At 44.6% G+C, this 27176-nt stretch overlaps 1 protein-coding gene across 1 annotated transcript in view; it reads left to right on the top strand.

Moving 5' to 3' along the window:
* The window catches only part of LOC126092414 (lachesin-like), a 348672-nt gene that overhangs the window by 89350 nt on the left and 232146 nt on the right, over positions 1-27176 (top strand). The window contains exon 5 of the mRNA XM_049908001.1: positions 15795-15923. Coding sequence (XP_049763958.1) covers positions 15795-15923 — 129 coding nt within the window. The remainder of the gene's footprint in view (positions 1-15794; positions 15924-27176) is intronic.

Raw genomic sequence — 27176 nt, 5'->3', positions numbered from 1 at the left:
CGTATCATTGATATCCTTTCACCTTGTATTTTAATTCCACTCCTGAACCTTTCCTTTATTTCCATCATTGCTTCCTCGATGTACAGATTGAAGAGTAGGGGCGAAAGGCTACCGCCTTGTCTTACACCCTTCTTAATACGAGCACTTCGTTCTTGATCATCCACTCTTATTATTCCCTCTTGGTTGTTGTACATATTGTATATGACCCGTCTCTCCCTATAGCTTACCCCTACTTCTTTTCAGAATCTAGAACAGCTTGCACCATTTTATACTTTCGAACGCTTTTTCCAGGTCGACATATCCCATTTTTCTTTAGCCTCGCTTCCATAAGTAGCAGTAACGTCAGAATTGCCTCTCTCGTCCCTTTACTTTTCCTAAAGCCAAACTGATCGTCACCTAGCGCATTCTCAATTTTCTTTTCCATTCTTCTGTATATTATTCTTGTAAGCAGCTTCCAAGCATGAGCTGTTAAGCTGATTGCGCGATAATTCTCGCTCTTGTCAGGCCCAAGAACGGTGAAAAGACCAAAATACACGTCGCCCGATGAGACGACCAACCGAACGACCAACCAACAGTCGTCCCGCTCCAATCTGCTTCCGTCGGACAGTTCATGTGTGTCGCCAGCGGTCGGTGAGCACCGGCTGTCTGTACCTCACTATCGCTCCGTCGCCGACTCACTGCTGCTGCGCCACCGACTGAGCCCCCAACTGAACTCCAGACAGCCTGGAAAGACTAGCGGTCGCTCCAGAGACGGTACGACAGTGTGCTTATCGATAAGCGCTGCTGCTGCCAATGACGGGCAAGCAAAGCAGCAACCTAGTAACGCCAGTAAATCGAATTAAAAGAAAATCGAGGCTACAGAACCACAAAAACAAGAAGATGAGCAAAAAAACTACCTGAGGGCGATCCACGCACGGGCTCAGTCTGCATCACCAGTATGCCATTGATACCCGTATTTTTCAAGACGACAAAAGCAGAGTTCAACGGGCAGGAAGAACACTCCGCCACCATGTTATATCTCGACTGGCCTGCAGAATTACGTGACTTGAATCCCATAGACAAAGTGTGGGATATTTTGGAACAGTGGGTAATATGCTGGCGTCAGCATCCCCGCTGTTTGGTAAAATTGCGCAATCAAATCAACAGCGTGTGGCTTAATCTGGAAGCGAAGTGTCTGCACAGCATTGTGGACTCAGTTCGTAGCCGAATCCTGGAGGTTATCACGTCTAGGTGCGGATTTACACGGTATTTTATGATGCTTGTAAAGATTTCTTTAGAGGTGAAAAATTTTGTACCTGTTGAGGTTATTCTGTGTTACTAACAAGTGAAATTTCGACGTTAGAAAGAAACAAGTATTTTTCTTGTACAAAATTAGGTGGTACTTAGAACACATACGAAGTGAGACAATAAAGTAGTGATACTGATGTGACAAAAAATGTTGCTTACCGTTTTAGTCAAGTTGTCTCCTTCAAAGCAGTTCGCTTCTGATTTCACACACTTTTTCCAGCGCTTTTGCCATTAATGGTATCATTTCTGGAACTCACCTTCTGTTATATCCTCCAAGACCCTCGTCACAACTTTTTGGACATCTTATGTTTATGATGTCCCTTGACCACCGTTTAGGCTCTTGGAAGTCGCGCAGAGTGATATCTGGTGAAGAAGGTGGCTGTGGTAGTGCTGAAATTTCTTTTGAGGTTAAAAATTGCTGTACTGACAGAGCAGTATGTGATGGCGCATTATCGTGATGCTGAATCCAATTATCAGCAATGTTAACACGGACACGAAGAACTCTTTTACGAATTCTTTTATAAAATTTCTCTGTAGTAATATTGGCTAACTGTTTGTCCAGGAGGCACCCAACGTTTATGAACAATTCCCTTGGAATCAAAGAAGCACACAAACATGCATTACACTTTTGACTTTGACAAGCGAGCTTTTTATTGTCTGGGTGATTCGTTTGAGCACCACTTCGGTGAACTTTAGCGTTTTCTCTCTGGATCGTATTGAAAAAAACAACTTTTGTCACCAGTGATAACACGGATCAACAATTCTGGATTCATTTCCGTTTCCTCTAAGAGATCGGCTGCCACATTTTTCCGTGTTTCTCGCTGTTGTGGTGTGAGTTTTTTGGGGACCATTTTTGCACAAGTCTTTCTCATACCGAGATCTTCAGTTATTATTAGACGAACCCTTTCTCGATTGATGGTCAGTTCTTCTGCAATCATTTTCACCGATAATCTTCGATCAGAACGTACGAGTTCACGCACCCTGGCCAAGTTGACATCCATCCGTGTGGTTGATGGTCGTCCACTGCGGTCTTCATCTTCAACGTTCGTTCTGCCTTCACTGAACATTTTATGCCAACGAAAAACTCCAGCTCTTGACATAATCTCCGCTCCAAAATCCTTCTGAAGTTTACCGTAAGTTTCCGTCTCGTTTTCACCCAATATAACGCAAAACGAAAAGGCACACCGTTGCGCAACATTATGTGGTTCCATTTCCGTGACGAGAGACGCTAACATGTGTTTACTTATTATAGCACAACTCACGACTGAGCAGTTGCATCGATGTGCTGCTTAGACTAGAAGCAGATTATAGACCAAGGTCAAAGATATTACGCAAGCCTGCAGGGTTGCCACATCTTGCAAAGTAAATCAGTATCATTACTTTAGTGTCGCACCTCGTACATATAAAGGATACGTCGTATTTCAGTTATAGTTGTTTAACATGACTTAAAATGTGAAGTCCCCTGAAGACGAAGGTAGCGAGAAACAACAGCCGAAACACCGTATGTATTTCACAACAGCAAGCAACCTCATGTACAGAAGAATCTGACTTAGTGAAAGCGAATGTTTATGAACAATGTTGAGGAGTTTATGTGATAGAGCCCAGTAGTCTTATCATGAAGGCTATCTCCTGTGCAGCTGGTTTAGGCTCCCTCCGCAATAGCTGTACGGTCTCATAAACAGGCAACAGCGGCTAGGATGTCTCCGCTCCAACGCCTCCTTGCCGCCGACTGGAAAACGGCCTCAGATTTTCCAGCCGTGCGCCACTATTTGCGCGCGCGCCTTCGTTTCTCTTGGCGTTCCGCTACGTTTCCTGTCTGCTGCTGAGGAGAAGTTTCCCCGAGATGAAAGTTGCCTGTCTATTGTTCTCCCGACTCGCCTGTTTGCAGTTCAGCTAAGCTGTGGCTGTTTGTTCCCAAAGTCCTTTCTACATTCTTCGGAAAAGACAAACACCGTGAAGTATCTCCAGTCGCCCACGTGAATCTCGGCACTTACTTCACGCGGAATATTTCATTGTCCGCTTTAGCTTGACACAAAGGCGTACAGTCGATATTTGATTATGTAGGTAGAGGAAGAAAGTAGTTTCCAGTGGGTCTTTTAACTAATGTTTCAAGTCATCATCATGTACAGAACTCGTTCAATTTTGCCGTATTCGTGCAGTGCCACATTTTCTCAAGTCGTTGCTGTATTAACGCATCACATATACTTCCGTCAAACGACTTTTTTCGCGTTCTATGACAATTCGTCCCCTTGTACATAAAATAAATTTATCAGCAAATGTTGTTGTCTGCAGTTCCAATTAAAAATTTGTATTAGATCCACGACACATATGTGCATGCTAAGCCCTTTCAAGAGCAACTTCGTCTTGGGTTGAGTAATCCTCATCTGCAAAGTTATCATTACTCATCTTCCCCTTAATTTCTGATCCATTTTGTTTTTTCAAGTACCAATTATCCAGCTTCATCTACTCTCATGCAGACAATTTTACTGCAGTGTGTGTGTGTGTGTGTGTGTGTCTGTGAAATCTTATGGGACTTAACTGCTAAGGTCATAAGTCCGCAAGCTTACACACTACTTAACCTAAACTATCCTAAGGACAATCACACACACCTATGCCTGCGGGAAGACTCGAATCTCCGCCGGGACCAGCCTCACAGTCCATGACTGCAGCGCCTCAGACCGCTCGGCTAATCACGCGCGGCTTTGCAGCAGTGATTGCTATGATATACCCAGGTGATATTCCTAGCAACTCTAAAGTTTTATACCAAATTACAGCTCTGTCACTCAATTAGATTACAGCGTCGAACATGTTGTCATGGTACATAGAGAACAAAATACATTGGTCTCTCCAGTCGATCTCAAATCGCGTTTCTCACAAATCAGTTAACATTTTACGTTTTTCCATGTCAGCGCTGCCACAACACTGTATCATTTACGTGCCTTTATATGCATTTATGGATTTACAAATACTTTATATGACTGGCACTAACGGTGTGCTTAAGCCTGACCCTGTGGAAGTCCTCTCTTCCGAGCGTTAAGTCCAAGCCTGTTTGACATGTGCAAGTAGCAAAACACTACGGGATGAGATACCATTAAATCGATATTTAAGAACTTTCGCTCTGACCAGTAGAATTATTTTAACTACCACTCTATACAGAAGACTCTACAGATCGTTTTAAAGAGAAACTTACATGTTAACTGAAGATATTTGCCTACGGGCCAGTTTTTTATTAACTTTATTTATGCCAAGAAGCCTTCCAGGCTCCCACCCAGCTTCAGATGGCATAATACAGTTATTTAGAACACACAAGTTACAGAATAAATTGCAGCTATTGAGTTCAAAATGCAGGCGACACAAACGTTGTCTTAAGAATACATAAATGTGTTGCCTCCGAAGGTGGGAGGTAGTCCGAAACACATCTTGGCATCAGTAAATCTGTGTAAAAAGTGGCTGATTACTGTATTTTATGAAATAATGTAACCACAGGAACGTAGTTCAACCGACATTAACACAGGTGAAGTAGCGAAATTTGAGCATAAATTTCTGCACCAAGTTGCCCAGAGCTCTTAAGTATTTGAAGAAAGTTACATTAACGAACTACAAAGAGTTTCTGATGAAATGAATCTTGCGATGCATCCAGTCATCATCAGATGACAGAGAAATATTTGCAGCACCCAGCATGATAACAATCCTTCCGTGTCAACATTAAAAATAAAATTATTGAAGTCCATCCGGCATGAGTGGTTTTACTGTTGACAGCATTCATGCAAGACAGTTCTTCTATATAATCATTTTTTATTTTCCTGTCGTCATGGTAAGATAGTTACCGTACAGGCTGATGCAAATAATTATATGTTTCTGGTGGTGATTGGTTCGATCGAAATTACCAATCAAGTTTAATAAATAAGATGCCCTTAAAGAAACTTCAACAATTAAATTTCAGAAACGAATTCAGCAGCAGGTGACCTTAAGCTCAGAGCAGGCAGCTAACCTCCAACGTGAACTTGTTTGTCCATACAGTGCTCAATCCGCTTCCCCATTCGCTGACAACCTACTACCCCTCGAGTGGTGTAAATCAATTAAACTTTTTTTGAGTCTTGTAGCTGGTTTGATGTATCCAGTGTGGTGTCACCGCCAGACACCACACTTGCTAGGTGGTAGCTTTTAAATCGGCCGCGGTCCGCTAGTATACGACGGACCCGCGTGTCGCCACTGTCAGTAATTGCAGACCGAGCGCCACCACACGGCAGGTCTAGAGAGATGTACTAGCACTCGTCCCAGTTGTACAGCCGACGTTGCTAGCCATGGTTCACTGAGAATTACGCTCTCATTTGCCGAGACGATAGTTAGCATAGCCTTCAGCTACATTTGCTACGACCTAGCAAGGCGCCATTACCAGTATAAATATTGAGATTCTATTAATGTATCATCAAGAGCGATGTTCTACAAATGTGGATTAAAGTTAAGTATTCCAGAAGCTACGTACTTTTCTTTATAGCATTCATTACGTATCCTGTTTCAGACCTCACGCCAGCCTGCGTGAGTTTAAGCGCGTGCCTTTCGGTTTCCTCTCATTGTGTCTAGGCTGTCTTGTCTAGACACAACATCCAGAATGAAACTTTCAGTCACGGGTCCTGATATGAAATATGCATCAAACTAAAAAACTACAGAGAACGAAACTGGTCTAGCTTGAAGGGAGGAACCCGATGGCGCTATGGTTGGCCCGCTAGATTCGTGTAGTACGTAAAGAAATATGAATGTTTTAGTTGGACCACTTTTTTCACTTTGTGATGGATGGCGCTGTAATAGTCACAAACGTATAAGTACGTGGTATCACGTAACAATCCGCCAGTGCGGATGGTCTTTGCTTCGTGATACATTGCACGTGTTAAACTGGGCCGTTTACCAATTGCGGAAAAGGTCGATATCGTGTTGATGTATAGCTATTGTGATCAAAATGCCCAACGGGCGTGTGCTATGTGTGCTGCTCGGTATCCTAAACGACATCATCCAAGTGTCCGGACCGTTCGCCGGATAGTTACGGTATTTAAGGAAACAGGAATTGCTCAGCCACATGTGAAACGTCAACCACGACCTCCAACAGATGATGATGGCCAAGTAGGTGTTTTAGCTGTTATCGCGGCTATTCCGCACATCAGTAGCAGAAAAATTGCGCGAGAATCTGGAATCTCAAAAACGTCGGTGTTGAGAATGCTACATCAACATCGATTGCACACGTACCATATTTCTATGCACCAGGAATTGCATGGCAACGACTTTGAACTTCGTGTACAGTTCTCCCACTGGGCACAAGAGAAATTACGGGATGATGACAGATTTTTTGCACACGTTCTATTTAGCGACGAAGCGTCATTCATCAACAGTGGCAACGTATATCGGCATAATATGCACTATTGGGCAACAGAAAATCCACGATGGCTGCGACAAGTGGAATATCAGCGACCTTGGGGGTTAATGTACGGTGCGGGATTATGGGAGGAGGGATAATTGGCCCCCATTTTATCAATGATAATCTAAATGGTGCAATGTATGCTGATTTCGTACGTAATGTTTTATCGATGTTACTAAAAGATGTTTCAGCGCATTGTCAATGCATGTGCGAACATTACGGAAGGCGAACTACTCGCTTTTGAGAGGACTGTCGTTACACGTATTGTCAAATGCATTGAAGTTGACGGACATGATTTTGAGCATTTATTGCATTAATGTGGTATTTACAGGCAATCACACTGTAACAGCATGCGTTCTCAGATGTAATAAGTTCACAAAGGTACATGTATCACATTGGAACAACCGAAATAAAATGTTCAAACATACCTACGTTCTGTATTTTAATTTAAAAAAAGCCACCTGTTACCAACTGTTCGTCTAAAATTATGGGCCATATGTTTTTGACTATTACAGCGCCATCTATCACAAAGCGAAGAAAGTGGTCGAACTAAAACATTCATATTTCTTTACGTACTACACGAAAATGTAATAAAAATGGGGTTCCTATTTTGAAAAACGCGGTTGATATCCGTTTTACCCATGGCAGCGCCATCTATCGGGCCAACCATAGCGCCATCTTGTTTCCCCCTTCAAGCTAGACAAGTTTCGTTCTTTTCAGTTTTTTCGTTTGACGCTTATTTCTTGAGATATTCGGCCTGGTCATGAACAATGGACCACCCTGTATACGTAATTAGCCTCGACTAATTCGCTAATACAAATCATTGTGGCAGAAATAAAAATAAAAAAAATTAAGAAACAACTGCTCTCATGATCATTCTATTCAGACATATATATAAAACCGAAGTCACAAGATAAAACTATTTCCCACACCTTCTACCCCTCTGCAGGTGTGCCTCAGGGCTCTGTCCTCTCTCCTCTCCTCTACCTCCTGTACACGGCAGATATGCCCCAACCCCCCCCCCCCCCAGTACACATCTTGCAATATGCTGATGACACCGCATTCCTCGCCCTCGCTCCTACCCTCCAACGGTCCCAACGCCTTCTCCAGAATCACCTCGACCTTTTTGCTGCACGGTGTAACCAGTGGCTCCTGAAACTCAATCCTTCCAAGACCCAGGCAATCATCGTAGGTCGTACCACTCGCTCCTTCCGGCTCCTGGATTTCTCCCTTACTGTCTGCGCACGTCCTGTCCGCCTCACCCCCACCCTCACCTACCTTGGCCTCACCATTGACCGTCACCTGACCTGGAGCCCTCATCTCCGCTCCATCCAATCGAAAGCCCACAACTGACTCCGACTCCTCAAACTCCTCCCTGGCCGGACGCGGGGGTTGCACCCCTCTACCATCCTCCCACCTACAAATCTTTAATCCGTCCCATCCTCTGTTATGCCAGTCCTGCCTGGATATCTGCCCCCCCCCCCAACTTCTATAAGTCCCTCCAGATCCTTGAGCGTCATGCACTCCGCCTCGCCTTCCGTATACGCCTAACGTCCCCCACGCGGATCCTCTATGATCTCATTCCTTTCCCCCATCTGCTCCTATTCCTCAAACATATCCGCATCCTCTACACCTCTCGCCGTCTTGAACCCCCTCACCCCCTTGTTGCTCCTCTCCTCTCCCATCCCCGCCCCCTGCCACGTCTTCACCGTTGTGTCCCCCCTACCCTCCATCTCTACACCCTACATCTCCTTTTCCAAGGTGGCTTCCATCAACTTCCCCTCCCGGACGATGCCCTCTCTCCATTTATCCCTCCTATCAACTCTGATCCTCACTCCCCCTCCTTTCCCTGTCCTTTCCCTGGGCTCCCTCTTCCCCCCTTCCGTCCTGTTTTCTCCCCACTAAACCTCTCCCTACCTCCCTTCTCCCCCCAAGTCCTTTTGTATTCCCCTCCTCTGCCTACCCCACTCCCTGTGGCGTCTGCCCACACCCCTCTTATGGGTCCTCATCCTCCATCAGCTCCTTTCCTGGTTCCCCCCTTCGCTTTTCATTTCCTTTCCCCCCTTTTTTGTTTTCCCATCATCTGTCCAGTTTCCCCCCACCTGCTCTCAGCTGTGGTATGTCACATTTGCCAACGTTTTAGTGCAGTGTTCCAGTGACTATTCAGTGTTGTTCGTCTTTCTCGTGTTGCGAACAGAAACCATGCTGTCGCTAGGTGTGAATCTTATGTCTTTTGCAAACAGAATCCAGAGTGTCGCCGTGTTTTTTAATTGTCTGTCTATTATTTTACCTGTCTGCTTCGTATGTATTTTATTAGCATCATCATCCCTCTGTTCTTTGTTTTAAGTTCCACAATTTCTATTCGCCATGTTACTCTTTAAGTCTCCGATTTTATCGCCTGTTTTTATTATTTATTCTCTTCATCTTCCTCACAAAGTCTGTAGGATGAAGAGCGGCGTACTAGGCTGCTGCCAGCCCGCCCCCTTCGGGGGGAATTGAAATTCAATAAAGAAAAAAAAATGGAACTATTCGACACATGACCACGGCTCGACTAACAATGGTCGGCATCACACTCGTATTTAATACCGAATCTTTTGCGAATGGAGAGTTCATAATACACCTTTTCAGTCACAGGCTACATGCCCTGTGGGTACACATTACATGTTTTCGATACAGTGATTTTGATTGCCGTCGATCACTGCTGAGTCTTTTGACTTTTCGGGGATTTTTCCACAACAAAGACAAGACGTTACCGTAAGACGTTTGCTTCTCTGCCTTCTTTGACAATCCCGTTGGCAGAAGGAGGATGACTTCTCACACAGCGGTTGTTTCGACGTAATTGCCAATGATTTTTATTCAAAGTTCGAGCAGGGTGTTTTGATTACTACACTACCCCCTGGCGACGGGTTGCAGCTTACCAGTTCAGATATAAATTTAATGTAACTCTCTAGGCATTCGTAGCCGTTTTCATTAAAGTTTTCTTCTAGTTTTTTACTCTCGGAAGCACCAAGATCCTGAAGAAGTTCCTGGTCTGGTCGACTGTGTAAGAATAAAGTGAAGAGCAAGATGACCTTGCCCAATGTTTTAGGTCATTTGCATGTTAAAGACGTTACATTGAGGTGACAGAAATCATAGGATACCTCCTATCGTCGTGTCGAACGTGCTTTTGACCGGCGATGTGTAGAAACGAAATGGTATGGACAAAGAGTCGTTGGAGGTCCAATGCAGAAATATCGATCCACACGGCCTCTGTAAGCGTCCATAATTGCGAAGGTGTTGGCAGTGCAGAATTTTGTGCACGAAAAGAATATGAATATTCGATGAGATTCACGTCAGACGCTCTGGGTGGCCAAATCATCGGCTGAATTCGAACTGTCCAGAATATTCTAGAAACCAATCGTGAACAATTGGTGCTCAGTGACAGGGCACATTGAAATCCATAAAAGTTTCTCAAGCTGCGACGTGGTCACGAATTGATCAGTGCCCCGAAAATAGAATAAATTTCCCTTGCTTCTATGGTGAGAATTTTTTTTTAATTCATCATATACGGTCGTTGCTTAGAAACATGAAGTCGATAAAGGACTGCAAACAGTCTCCAAGTAGCCGAACATAACCACTTCCAGTCATCGATCTGTTCAGCTGGATCAGAGGACCCACTCCATTCCATGTAAACACAGCCCACACCATTATGGAACCACCACCAGCTTGCTCGGTGCGTTGTTACAACTTGGGGCCCGGGTTCCCGGGTTCGATTCCCGGCGGGGTCAGGGATTTTCTCTGCCTCGTGATGGCTGGGTGTTGTGTGCTGTCCTTAGGTTTAAGTATTTCTAAGATCTAGGGGACTGATGACCATAAGTTAAGTCCCATAGTGCTCAGAGCCATTTGAACCATTTAACAACTTGGGTAAATAGGTCCGTAGGATCTGCGCCATACTCGATCCCTAACATCATCTCTTACGCACTGAAATCGGGACTCATCTGATCAGGCCGCGGTTGTCCAGCTGTCTTAAGAGTCCAACCGACGTGATCAAACTCCCGGGACAGGTACTGCAGGTGATGCCGTGTTGTTCACAAAGGCACTGGCGGTTTTAGTTTCCTGCCATAGCCTCCCCCACCCCCCAAAAAAAAAAAAAAATTCGCCGCACTGTCCTATCGGATTGGTTCGTCGTATATCCCACACTGATTTCTGCGATTATTACAGTCGGAGCTGCTTATCTGTAAACACTGACACATGTCACCTCTACTTAAACACCGCTCCTCTTGGTCGGTAAGCGAAGACCGCCGGTCACTGCGTTGTCCGTGGTCAGAGGTAACGCCTGAAGTTTGGTATTTGGTATTCTCGGAACACTCTTGACGCTGTGGATTGCGGAGAATTGAACTCCCTAACGATTTCAGAAACAGAATGTCCCAAATACCAGTCTGCGTTCGGAGACTGTTAATTCCCGTTTTGCGGCCATAATCACGTAGGAATCCTGTAAAATTTGAAATTTTCCTTGCGAATCGAAGATTTCGGGCTTGCAGCCGGTCGTCGTAAACTTCATTGCACGATATTTCGGCTGGACAACTGCCAGCCATCTTCAGGTGAGCCGAACGACGACTGACGAAGACGTTCTTCGCTTATATGGTGCGCTGATGGCACTGCCGCGCATGCGTTGCAGTCGCGGAGACAGAAGGGCCACACGGACCAGCGGCAGCGCCCTCGCTGGTGGAACTGCAGTACTCAGCTGCCGTCGGTATTGTCGCTGGCCGCAGCTATCGAAGGCTTATGGCGTCTTCGACTCGAGCAAATTTCGGAGATGACGGGATTACATGCGTTATTCAGTTGGTAACCACCGGCACTGTTCATTAGATTTCCCGCAATGCGTATTTCAACGGATCCTTTAATAATGGAGTCTCAAAAAGTGGTTGCTGTGCCCAAAATCGAAGGTTCGTCGTACTCCATTGAATGTACGTTAGAAATACAATGTTCCGCAACTACAGACTTACTGGGTTGCAGTAGGGGAGTGCAACGCTGATGTTTTGTACAACGCTCTTCCACTGCACGCGTTGTCTGTCCTATGCAAGGTCTTACAAAAAGGTACGGCCAAACTTTCAGGAAACATTCCTCACACACAAAGAAAGAAAATATGTTATGTGACAATGTGTCCGCAAACGCTTACTTTCCATGTTAAAGCTCTCATTTTATTACTTCCCTTCAAATCAAATTAATCATGGAATGGAAACACACAGCAACAGAACGTACCAGCGTGGCTTCAAACACTTTCTTACAGGAAATGTCCAAAATGTCCTCCGTTAGCGAGGATACGTGCATCCACCCTCCGTCGCATGGAATCCCTGATGCGCTGATGCAGCCCTGGAGAATGGCGTATGGTATCACAGCCGTCCACAATACGAGCACGAAGGGTCTCTACATTTCGTACCGGAGTTGCGTAACAAGAGTTTTCAAATGCCCTCATAAGTGAAAGTCAAGAAGGTTGAGGTCAGGAGAGCGTGGAGGCCATCGAATTGGTCCGCTTCTACCAATCCATCCGTCACCGAATCTGTTGAGAAGCGTACGAACACTTCGACTGAAATGTGCAGGAGCTCCATCGCGCATGAACCACATGTAGTATCGTACTTGTAAAGGCACATGTTCTAGCAGCACAGGTAGAGTATCCCGTATGAAATCATGATAACGTCCTCCATTGAGCGTAGGTGGAAGAACATGGGGCCCAATCAAGACATCACCAACAATGCCTGCCCAAACGTTCACAGAAAATCTGTGTTAATAACGTGATCGCACAATTGCGTGCGTATTCTCGTCAGCCCACACATGTTGATTGTGAAAATTTACAATTTGATCACGTTGGAATGACGCCTCATCCGTAAAGAGAACATTTCCACTGAAATGAAGATTGACACATTGTTGGATGAACCATTCGCAGAAGTGTACCCGTGGAGGCCAATCAGCTGCTGATAGGCCTGCACACGCTGTACATGGTACGGAAACAACTGGTTCTCCCGTAGCACTCTCCATACAGTGACGTAGTCAACGTTACCTTGTACAGCAGCAACTTCTCTGACGCTCACATTAGGGTTATTGTAACCGCATGAAGAATTGCCTCGTCCATTGCAGGTGTCCTCGTCGTTCTAGGTCTTCCCCAGTCGCGATTCATACGCTGGAATGTTCCGTGCTCCCTAAGACGCCGATCAATTGCTTCGAACGTCCTCCTGACGGGACACCTTCGTTCTGGAAATCTGTCTCGATACAAAGGTACCGCGCCACGGCTATTGCCCCGTGCTAATCCATACATCAAATCGGCATCTGCCAACCCCGAATTTGTAAATATTGCACTGACTGCAAAACCACGTTCGTGATGAACACAAACCTGTTGATGCTACGTACTGATGTGCTTAATGCTTGTACTGTAGAGCAATGAGTCACATGTCAACACAAGCACCGAAGTCAACATTATCTTCCTTCAATTGGGCCAACTGGCGGTGAATCCAGGAAGTACAGTACATACTGACGAAACTAAAATGAGCTCTAACATGAAAATTAAGCGTTTCCCGACACATGTCCACATAACATCTTTTCTTTATTTGTGTGTGAGGAATGATTACTGAAAGTTTGGCCGAACCTTTTTGTATAGGCCATACCACATTGACACGGTATTTTGTAAATTCCCGCCTTCCTTACTAACAAATCATCCGTCACCGATACCAGCAAATCCGAAAAGGTGGACGAAAAACCATTCTCACATGAAAATTATTAATAATCCTTGCTACCTTGGAGGAGATATTTCCGACAAAGGGAAGAAAAGCTAGGGACTTGGCTGGCGCGTTCTCGTCTTTATCCTCTTCCCGGTTCCTGGCTCTAGTTGAGAAGGCCCTGTTAATTTGCCGGCTCGAGTACCCATTATCTCTGAAAATCGTCCTCAAATGTGCAAGTTCCTTAGGCAAATTCACTGCATCTGTCACCGTGTGTGCCCTGTGCATCACCATCCCAGACCATGAGTGTACTTAAAACACTTGTGCACAGGGCACTCACAGTGTCGGAGGCAGAGACTTTGCCTAAGGAACTTGCACATTTGAGGACGGCGTTCAGACGTAATGGGTACTCGATCCGGCAAATTAACAGGGCCTTCTCAACTAGAGCCAGGAACCGGCAACAGGATAAAGACGAGAATGCGCCAGCGAAGTACCTAGCTTTTCTTACCTTTGTCGGAAATATCTCCTCCAAGATAGCAAGGATTCTTAATCATTTTCATGTGAGAGTGGTTGTTCGTCCGCATTCAAATATTTCTGATTTGCTGGGATCGGTGAAGGAAGATTTGTTACTGTGGAAGGCGGGAGTTTACAAAATACCGTGTCAATGTGGCATGGACTATATAGGACGGACAACGCGTACAGTGGAAGAGCGTTGTACTGAACATCAACGTTGCACTCGCCTACTGCAACCCTGTAAGTCTGCAGTTGCGGGACATTGTGTTTCTAACGTACATTCAATGGAGTACGACAGAACTTCGATTTTGGGCACAGCAACCACTTTTTGGGACTCCATTATCAAAGAATCCGTTGAAATACGCATTGCGGGAAATCTAATGAACTGTGACGGTGGTTACCAACTGAATAACGCATGGAATCCCGTCATCTCAGAAATTTGCTCGAGACGAAGACGCCAGAAGCCTTCGATAGCTGCGGCCAGCGACAATACCGACGGCAGCTGAGTACTGCAGTTCCACCAGCGAGGGCGCTGCCGCTGGTCGGTGTGGCCCTTCCGTCTCTGCAATTGCAACGCTTGCGTGGCAGTACTATCAGCGCACTATATAAGCTGGAGCGGAGAACGTCTTCGTTACGACCTCATCCCCTTCCCCCACCTTCTCCTTTTCCTTGAACACATCCGCACACTATATATTGTCCACCGCCTTGATCCCCCTCACCCCCTGGTGTCTCCCTTCCTCTCCAACCCCAACCAGTTAACACGCCTTTACCGTTGTGTCCTGTACTCTCTCCATCTCCACGCCCTCCATCTCCTTTCCCAACACAACTTCCACCTTCTACCCCTCCCGGATGATGAGCTTCGCCCTGACATCTACCCTTCCTACCAACTCTAACCCCATCTTCCTGCCTCCTCCTCAGTGCTCCCTCTCCTCTCCCTCTCCCCTCCTGAGCGGCTTCCCCTTCCTACTCCCCCTCCAACACTTATGCCTCCTTTCAGTGTCTCTGAACTGCCTCCTGTTTGCCTTCCCTCATCATCTCCCGCCCCTGTGTCTCCTGCATCTTCGTGTACCCACTGATGTCCCTCCTCTCTTCATGCTACCGCTTCCCCTGCTGCCCCTTGCTCTCCCCTCCTTTTCAGACCTCTCTGCCATTTCCCTCGGTAGGTCCCGCCTAACAGTTTTATTCTTCATTGTGTGTGCTCCAAGTGGGTCTTAAGTGTGTTGTTCCAGAGTGTTTTTACTGCTGTGGCCGACTTCCAACGTGTGCATGTGCATTCAGTGACTTACCTGTGTTTTAAGAATGGCCAACTGTGTTTTTTAACTTTCTGGTGACTTTTGTAACTGTCCCCCACGAACGTCTCCATGTCAGTCTGTCTTTGCCTACATTTTCTCCCTTCACTCTGATTTATGTTCCCCTTTTTTATCGCCTTATGTATGTAACATTTTATTCTTATTTTAGTTGCCATGTCACTTGGCTGAAGAGCGGCGGATTGTGCCTCTGACAGCCCTCCCCTGCCCATATAGGGCAGGGGAATGAAATCACAATACAGAAAAAAAAGTCTTCGTCAGTCTTCGTTCGGCTCACCTGAAGATGGCTGGCAGTTGTCCAGCCGAAATATCGTGCAATAAAGTTTACGGCGACTGGCTGCAAGACCGAAATCTTTTCACACCTATCACTTGAGTGCAAAGACTACTCCCACAATGCACTACCGTCTTATACCTTCTGTAGACGATACTACCGCCATCTGTATACGCTCGTATCGCTACCCCATGACTTTGGTCACCTCAGTATTCATTGCTATTCGTACGATCATGGCCAGTGTTCTGTGTGTCGCTCGCAGCACCTTTCGACGTTTCAGTGGAGTGCAGCGTGGCTGTGTGTTGGTCTGTCCACAGTGGAGTCGTACAGCGGCAGCGACCTGCACCTGTGGCGGCTCGACCGCAGCCAGATGGCTGCCTACCTCTGCATCGCCTCCAACGACGTGCCACCCAGCGTCAGCAGGAGAATCGTGCTCAGCGTGCACTGTGAGTACACCACATTACCTTTGTATGATGGTCACATATAATGTGTACATGATGTAAACTACTGCCAGCACAGCTTGTTATTTCCAAGGAATCGAGCTAAATGACACCACCTTGAGCCGTGGTAAACATTGCTGTTTTGAAGAGCGCGCCGCAGCACGTAGTGTGAAGCAGTCGCCCTCCGTTTCTGGCGGTGGCACCGCTGTGGCAATCGCAGCTTTGGTGTCTCCCTCTGGTGGGAAAGGGGAGAGGTTGCCTGTTCACGTGCATTTAAGGGGCGCAATGAGCTCGCTAGTGGCTTCCCCCTCCTACTCCTCCTCCATCTCTTGTGCCCCCTTTAAGTGTCTCTGCACTCCTTCCTGCCCTGACTTCCCTCTTCATCTCCTGCCCCACGTGTCTCCTGCCTCTTCGTGTACCCACTGATGCCCCTCCTCTCTTCATCCCGCCGCTTCCCCTTATGCCCCCTGCTCTTCCCCCCTTTCCCATCCTGTCTGCCCTCTCCCTCGCCAGGTCCCGCCTGGCAGTTTTATTCTTCGTCATGTGTGCTCCAAGTGGGTTTTAAGTGTGTTGTTGCGGACTGTTTTTACTACTGTGGCCGACGTTTAACGTGTGCATGTCCATTCAGTGTCTTCTCTGAGTTTTGCAGAATCGCCAACTGTGTTTTTTTAACTTTTTAGTGACTTTTTTTAGCTATCGTCCATGAACGTCTCTGTGTTAGTCTTTATTTTTTACCTCCATTTTCTCCCATTCTTCTGTTTTAAGGTCCCCTTTATCGCCTTATGTATGTAACATTTTATTCTCATTTTAAGTTGCCATGTCACTCGGCTAAAGAGCGGCGGATTGTGCCGCTGACAGCCCTCCCTGCCCACATGGGGCAGGAGAATGAGATCACAATAAATAAAAAAAACTCGACAGTCGGTCAGTCTGGGTCAGTCTCTCGTCCGCATTTGTTAGGCAGTTAGTGTCTGTCTGTCGTTCGGAGTGCTAGTATGTCTGTCGTTCCGATCAACCTTTAAAGCCGGGCGAAATGAGAGTCTTTCCACTCCGCCAGTAAGAGAACTCAGCGGGTGGTCGCCCGGTCAGTGCTTAGTTCCTGCATTCGAGTCTGCGCATTGGCCGCCAGAATGCTCTAGTTTGTTCAGGCAATGGTCATTGGCGGTTGGATCGATCGGTTGGTCGGTCGCGCACTGAGGCACAAGATGACTGGTCCGTCTTGAGCGGCGGCGCATGTGAGGTCGCCATGTGAGTCCAGTGGGCCGCGGCGTATAGCTAGGGGTAATGACTCGGCGGTCGACATGAGAGCAACATGAGTCAACCCACGACATCAGTCTGGCCGGTGCGAGCTGCGACGCCATGAGACGGAGATGGACGCGCCTTCCTGCGTCCATTGAAGCGGTTGGCAGCGGACGGTTCGGGAGAGAGATTTGGGGTTGCTGCGCCAGGTCTTCTCGAGAAATCGCAGTTTAATAGATGTTAAGTTGAGAGGCACCCACATGCCTTGCTCATACTGTGGCATCAAGCAGTCAGGCCTGCAAGATGAGTGGTCTGCCAAGCGAGTGGGTTCATTCTTATTTATCGAGTAACATGAACTCTTGTACTCACAATTAAGTTACAAATTATCCTCCTGCATGAATAATACGCAACGGAAACGCACATCTGACTATCAGTGATTTACAGAAGTCAGACTGTTCACTACTCACTGGCAATACCACATTTTCTTTTTGTCTTTTATTTAACGGCTCTTATCAACACGTGGCCACCGCACTGAATATGAATGGCGCACACATTATAAATTCGGGACATCATGACAGCATACAATTCGAAGGAAAAGTCCACCAATCTTTTTCTTTTCACTATCTTATTTATTCCGATAAATTCTATAACCTAAACACACAAATTCTATAACCTACAACAATAACACATGAGAAATTCCGCCCAGTGGGCATGGCTATTCATTGGTGAATCTCTATATTATGGTCTCGTAATTATTTAACGCTACAGTGCACTTTCTGGATAGGATGGTGGATCTTTTATTATTTCTCACACTTCGACTCTCACAATCATCATCACGAAACTTTCCTCCAGACCGAGCGGTACAGAAGGAACAAGCATAACCCACTAATCTTTTGAAACTACCTTGCTACTCTCCCATGCAAACCACACATACCCAAATTACATGACATACACCACACTACAAAACACTAAAAATATAAAACACTAAATAGTCACAACACTATCACTTTCAGCTTTCCCACTTCAATTAGTATTTATCCCAGTTTCACACGACACTGCCCCACTTCGTAATTCTACTTTCCTACTATGAACTCTGGAGATATTTGCACATCTTCCTGTGCAATGCAAGCCAAGTGGCGTTGCTGGATAGATGGCCGACTCACCTTGCTTCTCTCTCAGAGTTTGAATCTAGCGTCACACGGAATCATATCACGCAAAGTAATATTAAGAACATATTCATCACACACGCGAGTCCTCAACTGATACCATGGACGAGTACTTCTCTTTATCGTTTGTCTCATACACAGATTGAGACTTACACAGTACTCACCACATGGAAGTACTCGTCTCTAATTTCAAGCCCTGCACACGCTATTCGTTAAATATTTCAACTTATGGTACACACGCTATTTCTTAATTATTTCAACTTATTGTACACACGCTAGTAATTCAGCTTAACTTACGCACACGGAAGTACTTCAACTTATTGCTACATGTGGTTTCATTGTGACCGTTGGTCACTTCCGAAGATTACTACAATTCCATTAATATTACCTGCCTGACATTTAATTCTCCCCACAAAAGTTTCTGAAATAGAGAAATTATTATATCAAACTACTCTTAAATATTCCACATGCATCCATGTCTCCACTCTTTTGTGTTTACGGAGCACAACTACAACAGGTCTTAACAGCACAAGATCCAGCGGCAGAGTGCTGAAACATGGCTGTTCTCGAGGTCCTCTCACACCTCTGCTGAAGTTGGGGAGCACCTTGCTACCGTATTGGTCAGCCACATTTCAGGCGCTCAAAGCTCAGGTAAGTTTCATCTCTTTGGTCCCACCAAAGGATCGTCTCAAAGATGATCATATATTCACATTCACTATCTGCGGTTAGCAGACGACCATACATTCATTCATTTCACAGATCTCACGAATCTGGACGTAGGGATTTATTTTGTGGGAGTGCACATGTGATCAATTAAATAAATAAATTGTCATTCTTTCCCACACTGGTATCCGGCTTCGCTGTATTAATTGAAATTGAGTTATTTTACAAAAAAAAATGTGTTGTTCTGACAAAAATAATGAAGTATGTTCTACCTATTTTCAATGTCGGGCAGTACTGTACCCTTTCAAAGTCATTGGTGATATGTTGTTTGACTTACTCTTGTTAAGTTCCACTTGTTTTCTTGGTGAGGTCACCAGCCGTTTTGCTTTAGGGTCGTCCCATCATTCTACTCCATTGCATGCCCGCGGGAAGGTCGTTATTTATAAATTGGGTGGTCCGTTTATCCCTTGTGGAGTAGCGGCGGGTTAGATCAACCTGCGGTTTGGATCCTTCTGTAACCTCCCTATCAATCTACTGTACGTTAGTAGGTGCCTTTGTCATGTTTGTCGGATTTGGTGTATTAACGAATTTTTCGCTTGGAGTGTAACGGCCTAATACCTCAAATATGTTTTGATCTTTGCAAACTTTGATATTATTGCCCACAATCTTGAGAGTCGGTATCTTTTTACTATAGAGCATCTTAACCATTTTTTGGCCAACCTTGTAGAATTTTATATAAGATTGCATTTCATGGGCTTTTATTCAAATAATCATTTTACTATATAAAGTTGCCACCCTTTCACTGTAAGATTTTTGTTAGAAGTTGAAATCAAGTTTCACCTTCGGTGGGAAGGTTAATGTTTTAATTTTAGTGTTTTGTACCACTTCCATCCCTCCTACGGGGTGCATAGTTTGTGTGCTTGTGTGAATTGTTAAAACTGTAGTTTAAACTCATCTGGTGTGTTAAAGACTTGCACCAGTGTAGTCTTTCAGAGGCTGTTGTGAGCGGTCGTAACGACGGCCGTGTCAGAAGGGAGCGGGTAGGTTCTGTGCCCGAAAGCGCATACAGTCAAAACTTGTTTCTTTCTGCCTCTGAATAAATTGTTACTTTGATATTGAGTAGGTGCTTTCTGATTTTAATTTTAAATCTATTTCTTTAAAAAAATGCTTTTAGGCACTATTAAAGTCAATAAAATTCCCGTCTGTTAAAAGGAATTTGGTTATGATTTCATCAGTCACTCCCTGGCAACTACTTCCATGCTTACATAGTGTGATTAGATGTGTTAATGTTCTTGATGAGTCGCTAGTAAATAAGATAAGTTCTTAAGAATATTTTTTGAAAATAAATCACGGTTCACACCTTACATTTACATCTAGACAGTGGTGGTGCAAAGAACATGAAACCACCACAGACATAACACACTACCACACTTAGCACTGTGCAGGGAAAACGTTGGCGTCAAAACAGCTTCCAGTCATCTCACAATGGGTAAATCAAAATAGTGACAAATTTATATAGAGTTCGTGGAGGTGATAGCGATCACGCACAGTTTCCTCCAACGTAGATCATAGAGGCTCAATTTTATTCAGATCCGATGGCTGGGTGGCCAGGGAGGACGCAACAAAGCATCCTCGTCTTCGCAAAACTACTCTTGGAAAACGGCGAGCTGCGTGAACAGGAGCCCCACCGTCTTGGAACACAGCATCACCATTGGGGAAAACCATTGTACCATTCGATGGACATGATCAGCAAACTGATTACGTAACCCTTGGTACTGTTGCGACATCGCAGAGTAACTACGTGGCCAAGGAAATATCAAGACGTGGCCGTCGTTCTCTTATTTTTCGCCACAAGCCTCTTCAAGTCTGTCAGTCACGGATGCAGTACCATCCGCAATGTTTATCCGCTGTTCAGGTATGCGGTATAAACCTTTGTTATGGTTACGGCAGTACTCACCATACGAGCACTAACCATTTTCGCATGTTTGAGTTCACTTAGCTCGGACATTATGCACTCACAACGACTCAGAACACTTTTCTGAGCACGACTGATATTTTGAATGTTGTACAGGTCACGTTCGTGGTCAAATAAGAGGCGTGTTTTTTAAGTAAGTTCAAAATGGCTCTGAGCACTATGGGACTCAACTGCTGTGGTCATAAGTCCCCTAGAACTTAGAACTACTTAAACCTAACTAACCTAAGGACAGCACACAACACCCAGCCATCACGAGGCAGAGAAAATCCCTGACACCGCCGGGAATCGAACCCGGGAACCCGGGCGTGGGAAGCGAGAACGCTACCGCACGACCACGAGATGCGGGCTTTAAGTAAGTACCGTTTTGAAATTTAAAAAAGCCGTGCTAAGATACCTCAATAATTTTATGTTTACATGAAAGTCTGTATCTTAATCTACGCACCGACGCCATTACAGTCTGCTTCTTCCTTTTTTACGTTGTGTACTGCGTGTTTAAGATGCCTCCGATAATTGTGAGTTCCGCTGACTGTGAATTACGGGCTGTTATAAGATTTCTTAGTTCTAAAGGTCTAAAAGCGATCGATATTCATCGTGAGATCTGTGAAGTTTTCGGAGGAAACATTATGAGTGACGGAATGGTAAGAAAGTGGGTGAGAGCATTTAAATTGGCCGCACAAATTTGCCTGAAGAACAACGGTCGTTAATGAAAGTTTGGTGCAGGAAGTGGACAACAAGGTGAGAGAAAACATACGCTTTACGATTTCCTCCTTGCGGGATGACTTCCCTAATATTTCTCGTAGTGTTTTGTATGGCATTGTGACCGAGTACTTGAATTACCGAAAATTGTGATCACGTTGGGTACCGAAAATGTTGACGGATGTGCACAAAACCAAACGTGCAGACAGAGCATTGACTTTCCTTGAGCGGTACCACAACGACGGTGGTGATTTCTTAAGCCAAATTGTTACGGGTGATCAAATATGGATGGCCTACGTCACACCAGAATCAAAGCAACAGTCTATGGAAGTTCAGCAAGGGTATCATTTTGCTGCAAGACAATGCCCATCCGCATGTGGCGAAACAGACCAAAGATCTCATCACATCTTTTCGATGGGAAACTCTAGATCATCCTCCGTACAGCCCCGATCTTGCGCCCAGTAATTACCATCTGTTCCTGCACTTGAAGAAACACCTGGACGGTCAGCGTCTTCGAGACGATGATGAAGTCAAAACAGTGGTGAAGCACTGGTTAAGAAGACAGGCATCAGACTTCTATGAGGAGGGTATTCAAAAACTGGTACAACGTTATAACAAGTGCCTCAATATTGACGGAAATTATGTAGAAAAGCAGATTAAGGTACAGGCTTTCATGTAAAAACAAAATTATTGAGATACCTTAGCACGTCTTTTATTAAATTTGAAAACGGTACTTATTAAAAAACACGCCTCGTACAACAGTGGAACTTGCTGGCTGCGCTAGCATCTGCATTTAAATTCAGGCATTTATTTGTATTCTTACTGTCGGGAAAAACTAGTATACCTCGAAAGACGACGTCGATTTGTATCCGACAACGGGGGGGATAGTGGATGTACTGATATTGGTTTCAGCGCCCTCCGCCAGTAAGAGTAATGCCACAGCTATCAGTGCGCCCCCCGTGTCTACCCTTTAAAACGGGAAACGCTCAGAGCCACAAGGATCATTATTGTCCAAACATGGGAAACCAGTAGCTATTCTACAGCTGCGGACTCGTGCTGTCGACAGTCACCTGAGCGAATTTGAATGGGGTCAAACTGTGGTTTTCCAAGTAGCGGGATGGTCCTTTCGGAGAACTGCCACACAAGATGGACGTGCCGCGTCAGTTGTGCAACGATACTGGTATTTATGGTCACTTGTATATTCTCACCTCTGAAAAGAAGATTCTGGACGTCCACACCACATAGGCGTGATCGCTCTCCACCTCTACCGTCATCATATGATTTTGTCACTAGCTTGGTTTATCGATTCCGAGGTCACTGGAACCTGTTTTGACGCCAAGGTTTTTCCTGCACCGTGTTAGGTGTGGTAATGTGTTGCGTCAGTGGAGGTAGACATAGATCTGGGGAGCACTGTCTCATAGAGTTTATTCCTGCAAGACATACTGGCCTCATCCCAGCTATTGTGCTCTGGGGGGCGAAAAGGTAAAACTTTCGTTTAGCTTTGGTGTTCCTGGTGCGGATGCTGTCCAGCATTCCGTGCGTGTAGAATATCATTCGACCTGTTCTTTTGCCGTTCTTACAACAGGGAGGTGACGAGATGTTCCAAGAGGATAATGCTCCTCCCAAAACGGTCCTTGAAACTCAACTGCTCTGCGAGACGTTCAGCAACTTCATAGGCCAGTAAAATCTTCAAATTTCAGTCAAACAGAGCTCGTGTGAGCTATGATGGGACGAGAAGTGATTTGTGCGAATCGTTAACCAACAACTCTTACAGAACTACGAGAACAATTTCAGCAGACGTTGTGACGTAATGCGCTCTTTCGCACCTCGACGGCGGTTCTGCAACATAAATTGTCCACCTACCTCGATACTGCTGCAGATCTGCACACGTAACTCCTGACAGTGGCTACTTACGAGATCTCAGAAAAGCAGTGTTGAAGAAACTGAGATTTCATAACTACACGTCGGAGGCCGCTATAAGTACAAAAAGCTGAAAATAGTCTTGTGACCTCTAAAGAATAAATCGGAAATCGGTTTCTGTTCAAATTTCCAAGTCCAAAGGTCCTTTCAACCTCGCATTAGGATTTTTTGACTTGCTGTTACGCAAGATCATCAGCCCACATGTGTTGAAATCGTTAAAGTTCCTGTTGACAGTCCTCGTCACACTCAGACAGCCAGAACTTTTCCTATCCAATTCCGAAATCATTTACGAGAGTAACACAGTCAATAAACTGCTATTTACTCTTGCACTCGGCTTTCAGTGGTTGTCTTTATATAAAGTTTTTTCTCGCCATAAATATTCAGTAAAAAAAATTTACTTAGTACCGCCATGCTTTTAATTCAAAGTCTACACACGCGATTTTCTCCAGAACAAAATATCTCTCTACTCTTAAAATTTCAAAAAAAAATAATGGTAAATACCAGCTACCTCTATCACTGTACCGAAACGCTGAAGTCACAATATCACTTCATTTTACACATAATGCGTTCGGACACATTCAGCATGACCGGATCCTTCGAAAGCTAGTGCACCACTTACTTCTTCTCTCTGCCCCCACAAGCACCTCTATTTCATGCGTTAGGTGGCAAACCGTCTCCCTTCTTATTGGCTGTACAGAATTACGGCCAATCAGATCTGACTTTCAGGGCGCGGCTCTCGCCAAAATCTAGCAAGAACCAACCACTGCTCTCAGCTCATTGACTTCATTAAAATAAGCAACTCAAAACTCCCTTCTTAAACAAATAAAATCGAATAAACTTTAAGCTGTACATTACGTCTGGGATTTAACTATATAGTCGGGAACTTTCTGGCTGTCTCTCACATATTCAAACATGCTTGGACATCTGTCATCCACTGAGGGATTCGTTCCCACCATACAAAGCTGGAACAGCTGCATGTTCCTATAGAGAATTACAAACTGAAAATTTAATATTGGTGATTGTCCCACATACACAAGTACTCTCCTTCACACTCACCGTAACACAAAACATAAATATCTACTTGAAATTATTAAAGTTATTACTATATCAAAATTACGAAAGATTTTCTAGAATGAGAAATTTCCAAATTTGAATCTAAACACTGAAGGTGTTATCATATCTTTTCAAATAGTCACAATTGGTGAACTATTAACATATATATTGATTTAGTTTTTTAAGTGTCGGATAATTACGTTTTTTACAGACTTTTCTTTTTTTTTTGTATCTTCCAAATTGTGACAGTTATTGACTTCAGATTTTTGGGGATTGTTCCTTTACACAACAGAGGGTTATGTACCTCATATGAAGTTCCTCAGGCTATTCTAGATCAGTTATTAATTTTTATAGTTCCAGAGAATGTAAGTACTCTGTAATCGCCTCTCCGCTACTTTCACACGCTGCAGTCCCGCCATATGGTCATGACGCACGTCTGCAGGACACAGTTCGCCCGTTGCAGATCGTATAAGATTCTGACTGCTTACACTGGAGCCCACATACATTCATACAAGAAAGCTTTAACGGACAAGTTGGCGATTGCGCCCTAGCTGCGACGCCTCAGCGTGGCATAACGTATCCCAGAATGGCATTCGCCAACTGTATGATGCCAGAGTCACCACCTGCATTGGCGTCCATGGGTGTTTCAGATTCGTTTGATCCCTAGTATCTCCGAACCGCTCGTACTAATGGTCTGTAAATCCAATCATTTCATGTACTCTGTATGCACTGTTGCAACAATAAATGTTTTGTGAGTTGGAAAGCCCTAAAAGTGTGCACTATTTTTTTCCGGCAGTGTATATTTGTCAACACCTGCACATACGCAAAAATACTGTACAGTTCGTCTCGGAGAGTACACTGAAACAATGCTAGTGTAACATTTCTGGCTGCTGCAGCCGTCAGTGCTTTATAATCATTCAACGCATCCTATCTGCTGCAGCAAGCAGGTGACGTCACTAGAATGTATTGATCGGTTTATGCAATAAAGTAGCGCAACATATGTCTTTTGGATACGGCCTCATAATTTGACTGGAGCCCTTATTTACCTAGCGTGGCGCCAGTGGAGCCATTTTACGCTCTGGTTGGCTCCTGAGGTTCTGCGTGCCCTCAGAAACGTAATTTCATTTTGTTAAATAAAATGTTTTACTGGAATTTGTTATTATAAAGGGTCTCTCATCAAAGGAATCATTAGCAAGTGCAAATTAAAATAATGTGTCAGTAACACTGAAACACAAGAAAAGGTTTGAACAGCCCGAATCACTTCGAGCATTATCATATTATTAGAAACGGTGTACCATGGGAGTAATCCGAGCTCGCAGTGAGCAAGTCTTGCTGGCAGCGAATGAAGTTGAGTACTGTTAGACGCGGCAGTTACGTATTTCGGATTTGTTCGGCCTTTTGTATCAACGTATTTGCTTCGGCGGGTCTGCCAGCATTGCAGGTCAATTGCAGACCGGGAAGGCTATCACTTATTTTTCTATCGAGTACGAAAGTAATGCTTGTTTCATGTGTGGATTATTTTGCGTGTACATTTGTACATTCGCCATAGATGTGAACACAAGACTTTCTAATAAGTGTGGGTTTGTTATTTTAATCAATATTAAAATTGTGAATAAAATAACAGGCACCGCGTTTTAAGGGTACCTGTACGTGAACGGGCTGCATTTTTTTTACCTCGCCCTCAGTGAACGTTACCCTTGATCTACAATGCGGAGGAATTTGTGGTGTTTTACCAACAATGAATTACATTAACTCAAGCAGTAAAAGGAAATTAATTGAAATGTCTGTTACAGTTTAAGAATTATAGATGGTTTTTATGATACCGTTTCCATTCTGGTACTATTTTCTGGTCCATTATCAGTCTAATAGCATTCCAACAGTGGCAGGGTGCTGTCAGAATTCATAGGAACACATTATGCCTCTCGTTTTGTAGTTTGGAGTATATCTGAGGAAATAGAAAAACCCTTTTGTCCTGCTGATTACACCATTATTGAAGCAGAAGACAGCATCCATCACACCTATATTGAGTACAGTCCATCCAACAAACACTGTTTTTGGTGATCGCTGCCACACGCAGTTGAAACTTTCATTAGGGTTATGTGTACGGCCATGCAGACATTTGCTAAGTAATTTCGTAGCGGCAATGACCCTGTATATTGGCTTTATTGTTTCTATGACTGTGGTCGGCTAGAAATGTTTATGGTGATATTCCTTGCCTGTCACATGAGCGTAGCTAGTGTACGGACATTTGTTCAGAGAGCGTTTAAGACCAAATAAACAACTGAAAAGTAGATCAAAGATACATTTTTTGAAACGGAATAAAATAGTAATTCAGATGGTGACAAAAAAAAGTTTTCGATCATTTCTGGTTCAAATGGCTCTGAGCACAATGCGACTTAACTTCTGAGGTCATCAGTCGCCTAGGACTTAGAACTATTTAAACCTAACAAACCGAAGGACATCACACACATCCATGCACGAGGTACGATTCGAACCTGCGACCGCAGCGGTGAAAATTTCTGTCATTTTACGTCCAGGTCCCCTTAAATT

This window comes from Schistocerca cancellata, chromosome 7, assembly GCF_023864275.1.
Source record: "Schistocerca cancellata isolate TAMUIC-IGC-003103 chromosome 7, iqSchCanc2.1, whole genome shotgun sequence".
NCBI classification, from domain to species: Eukaryota; Metazoa; Arthropoda; class Insecta; order Orthoptera; family Acrididae; genus Schistocerca; species Schistocerca cancellata.
This window is presented reverse-complemented; position numbering and strand designations above follow the sequence as displayed.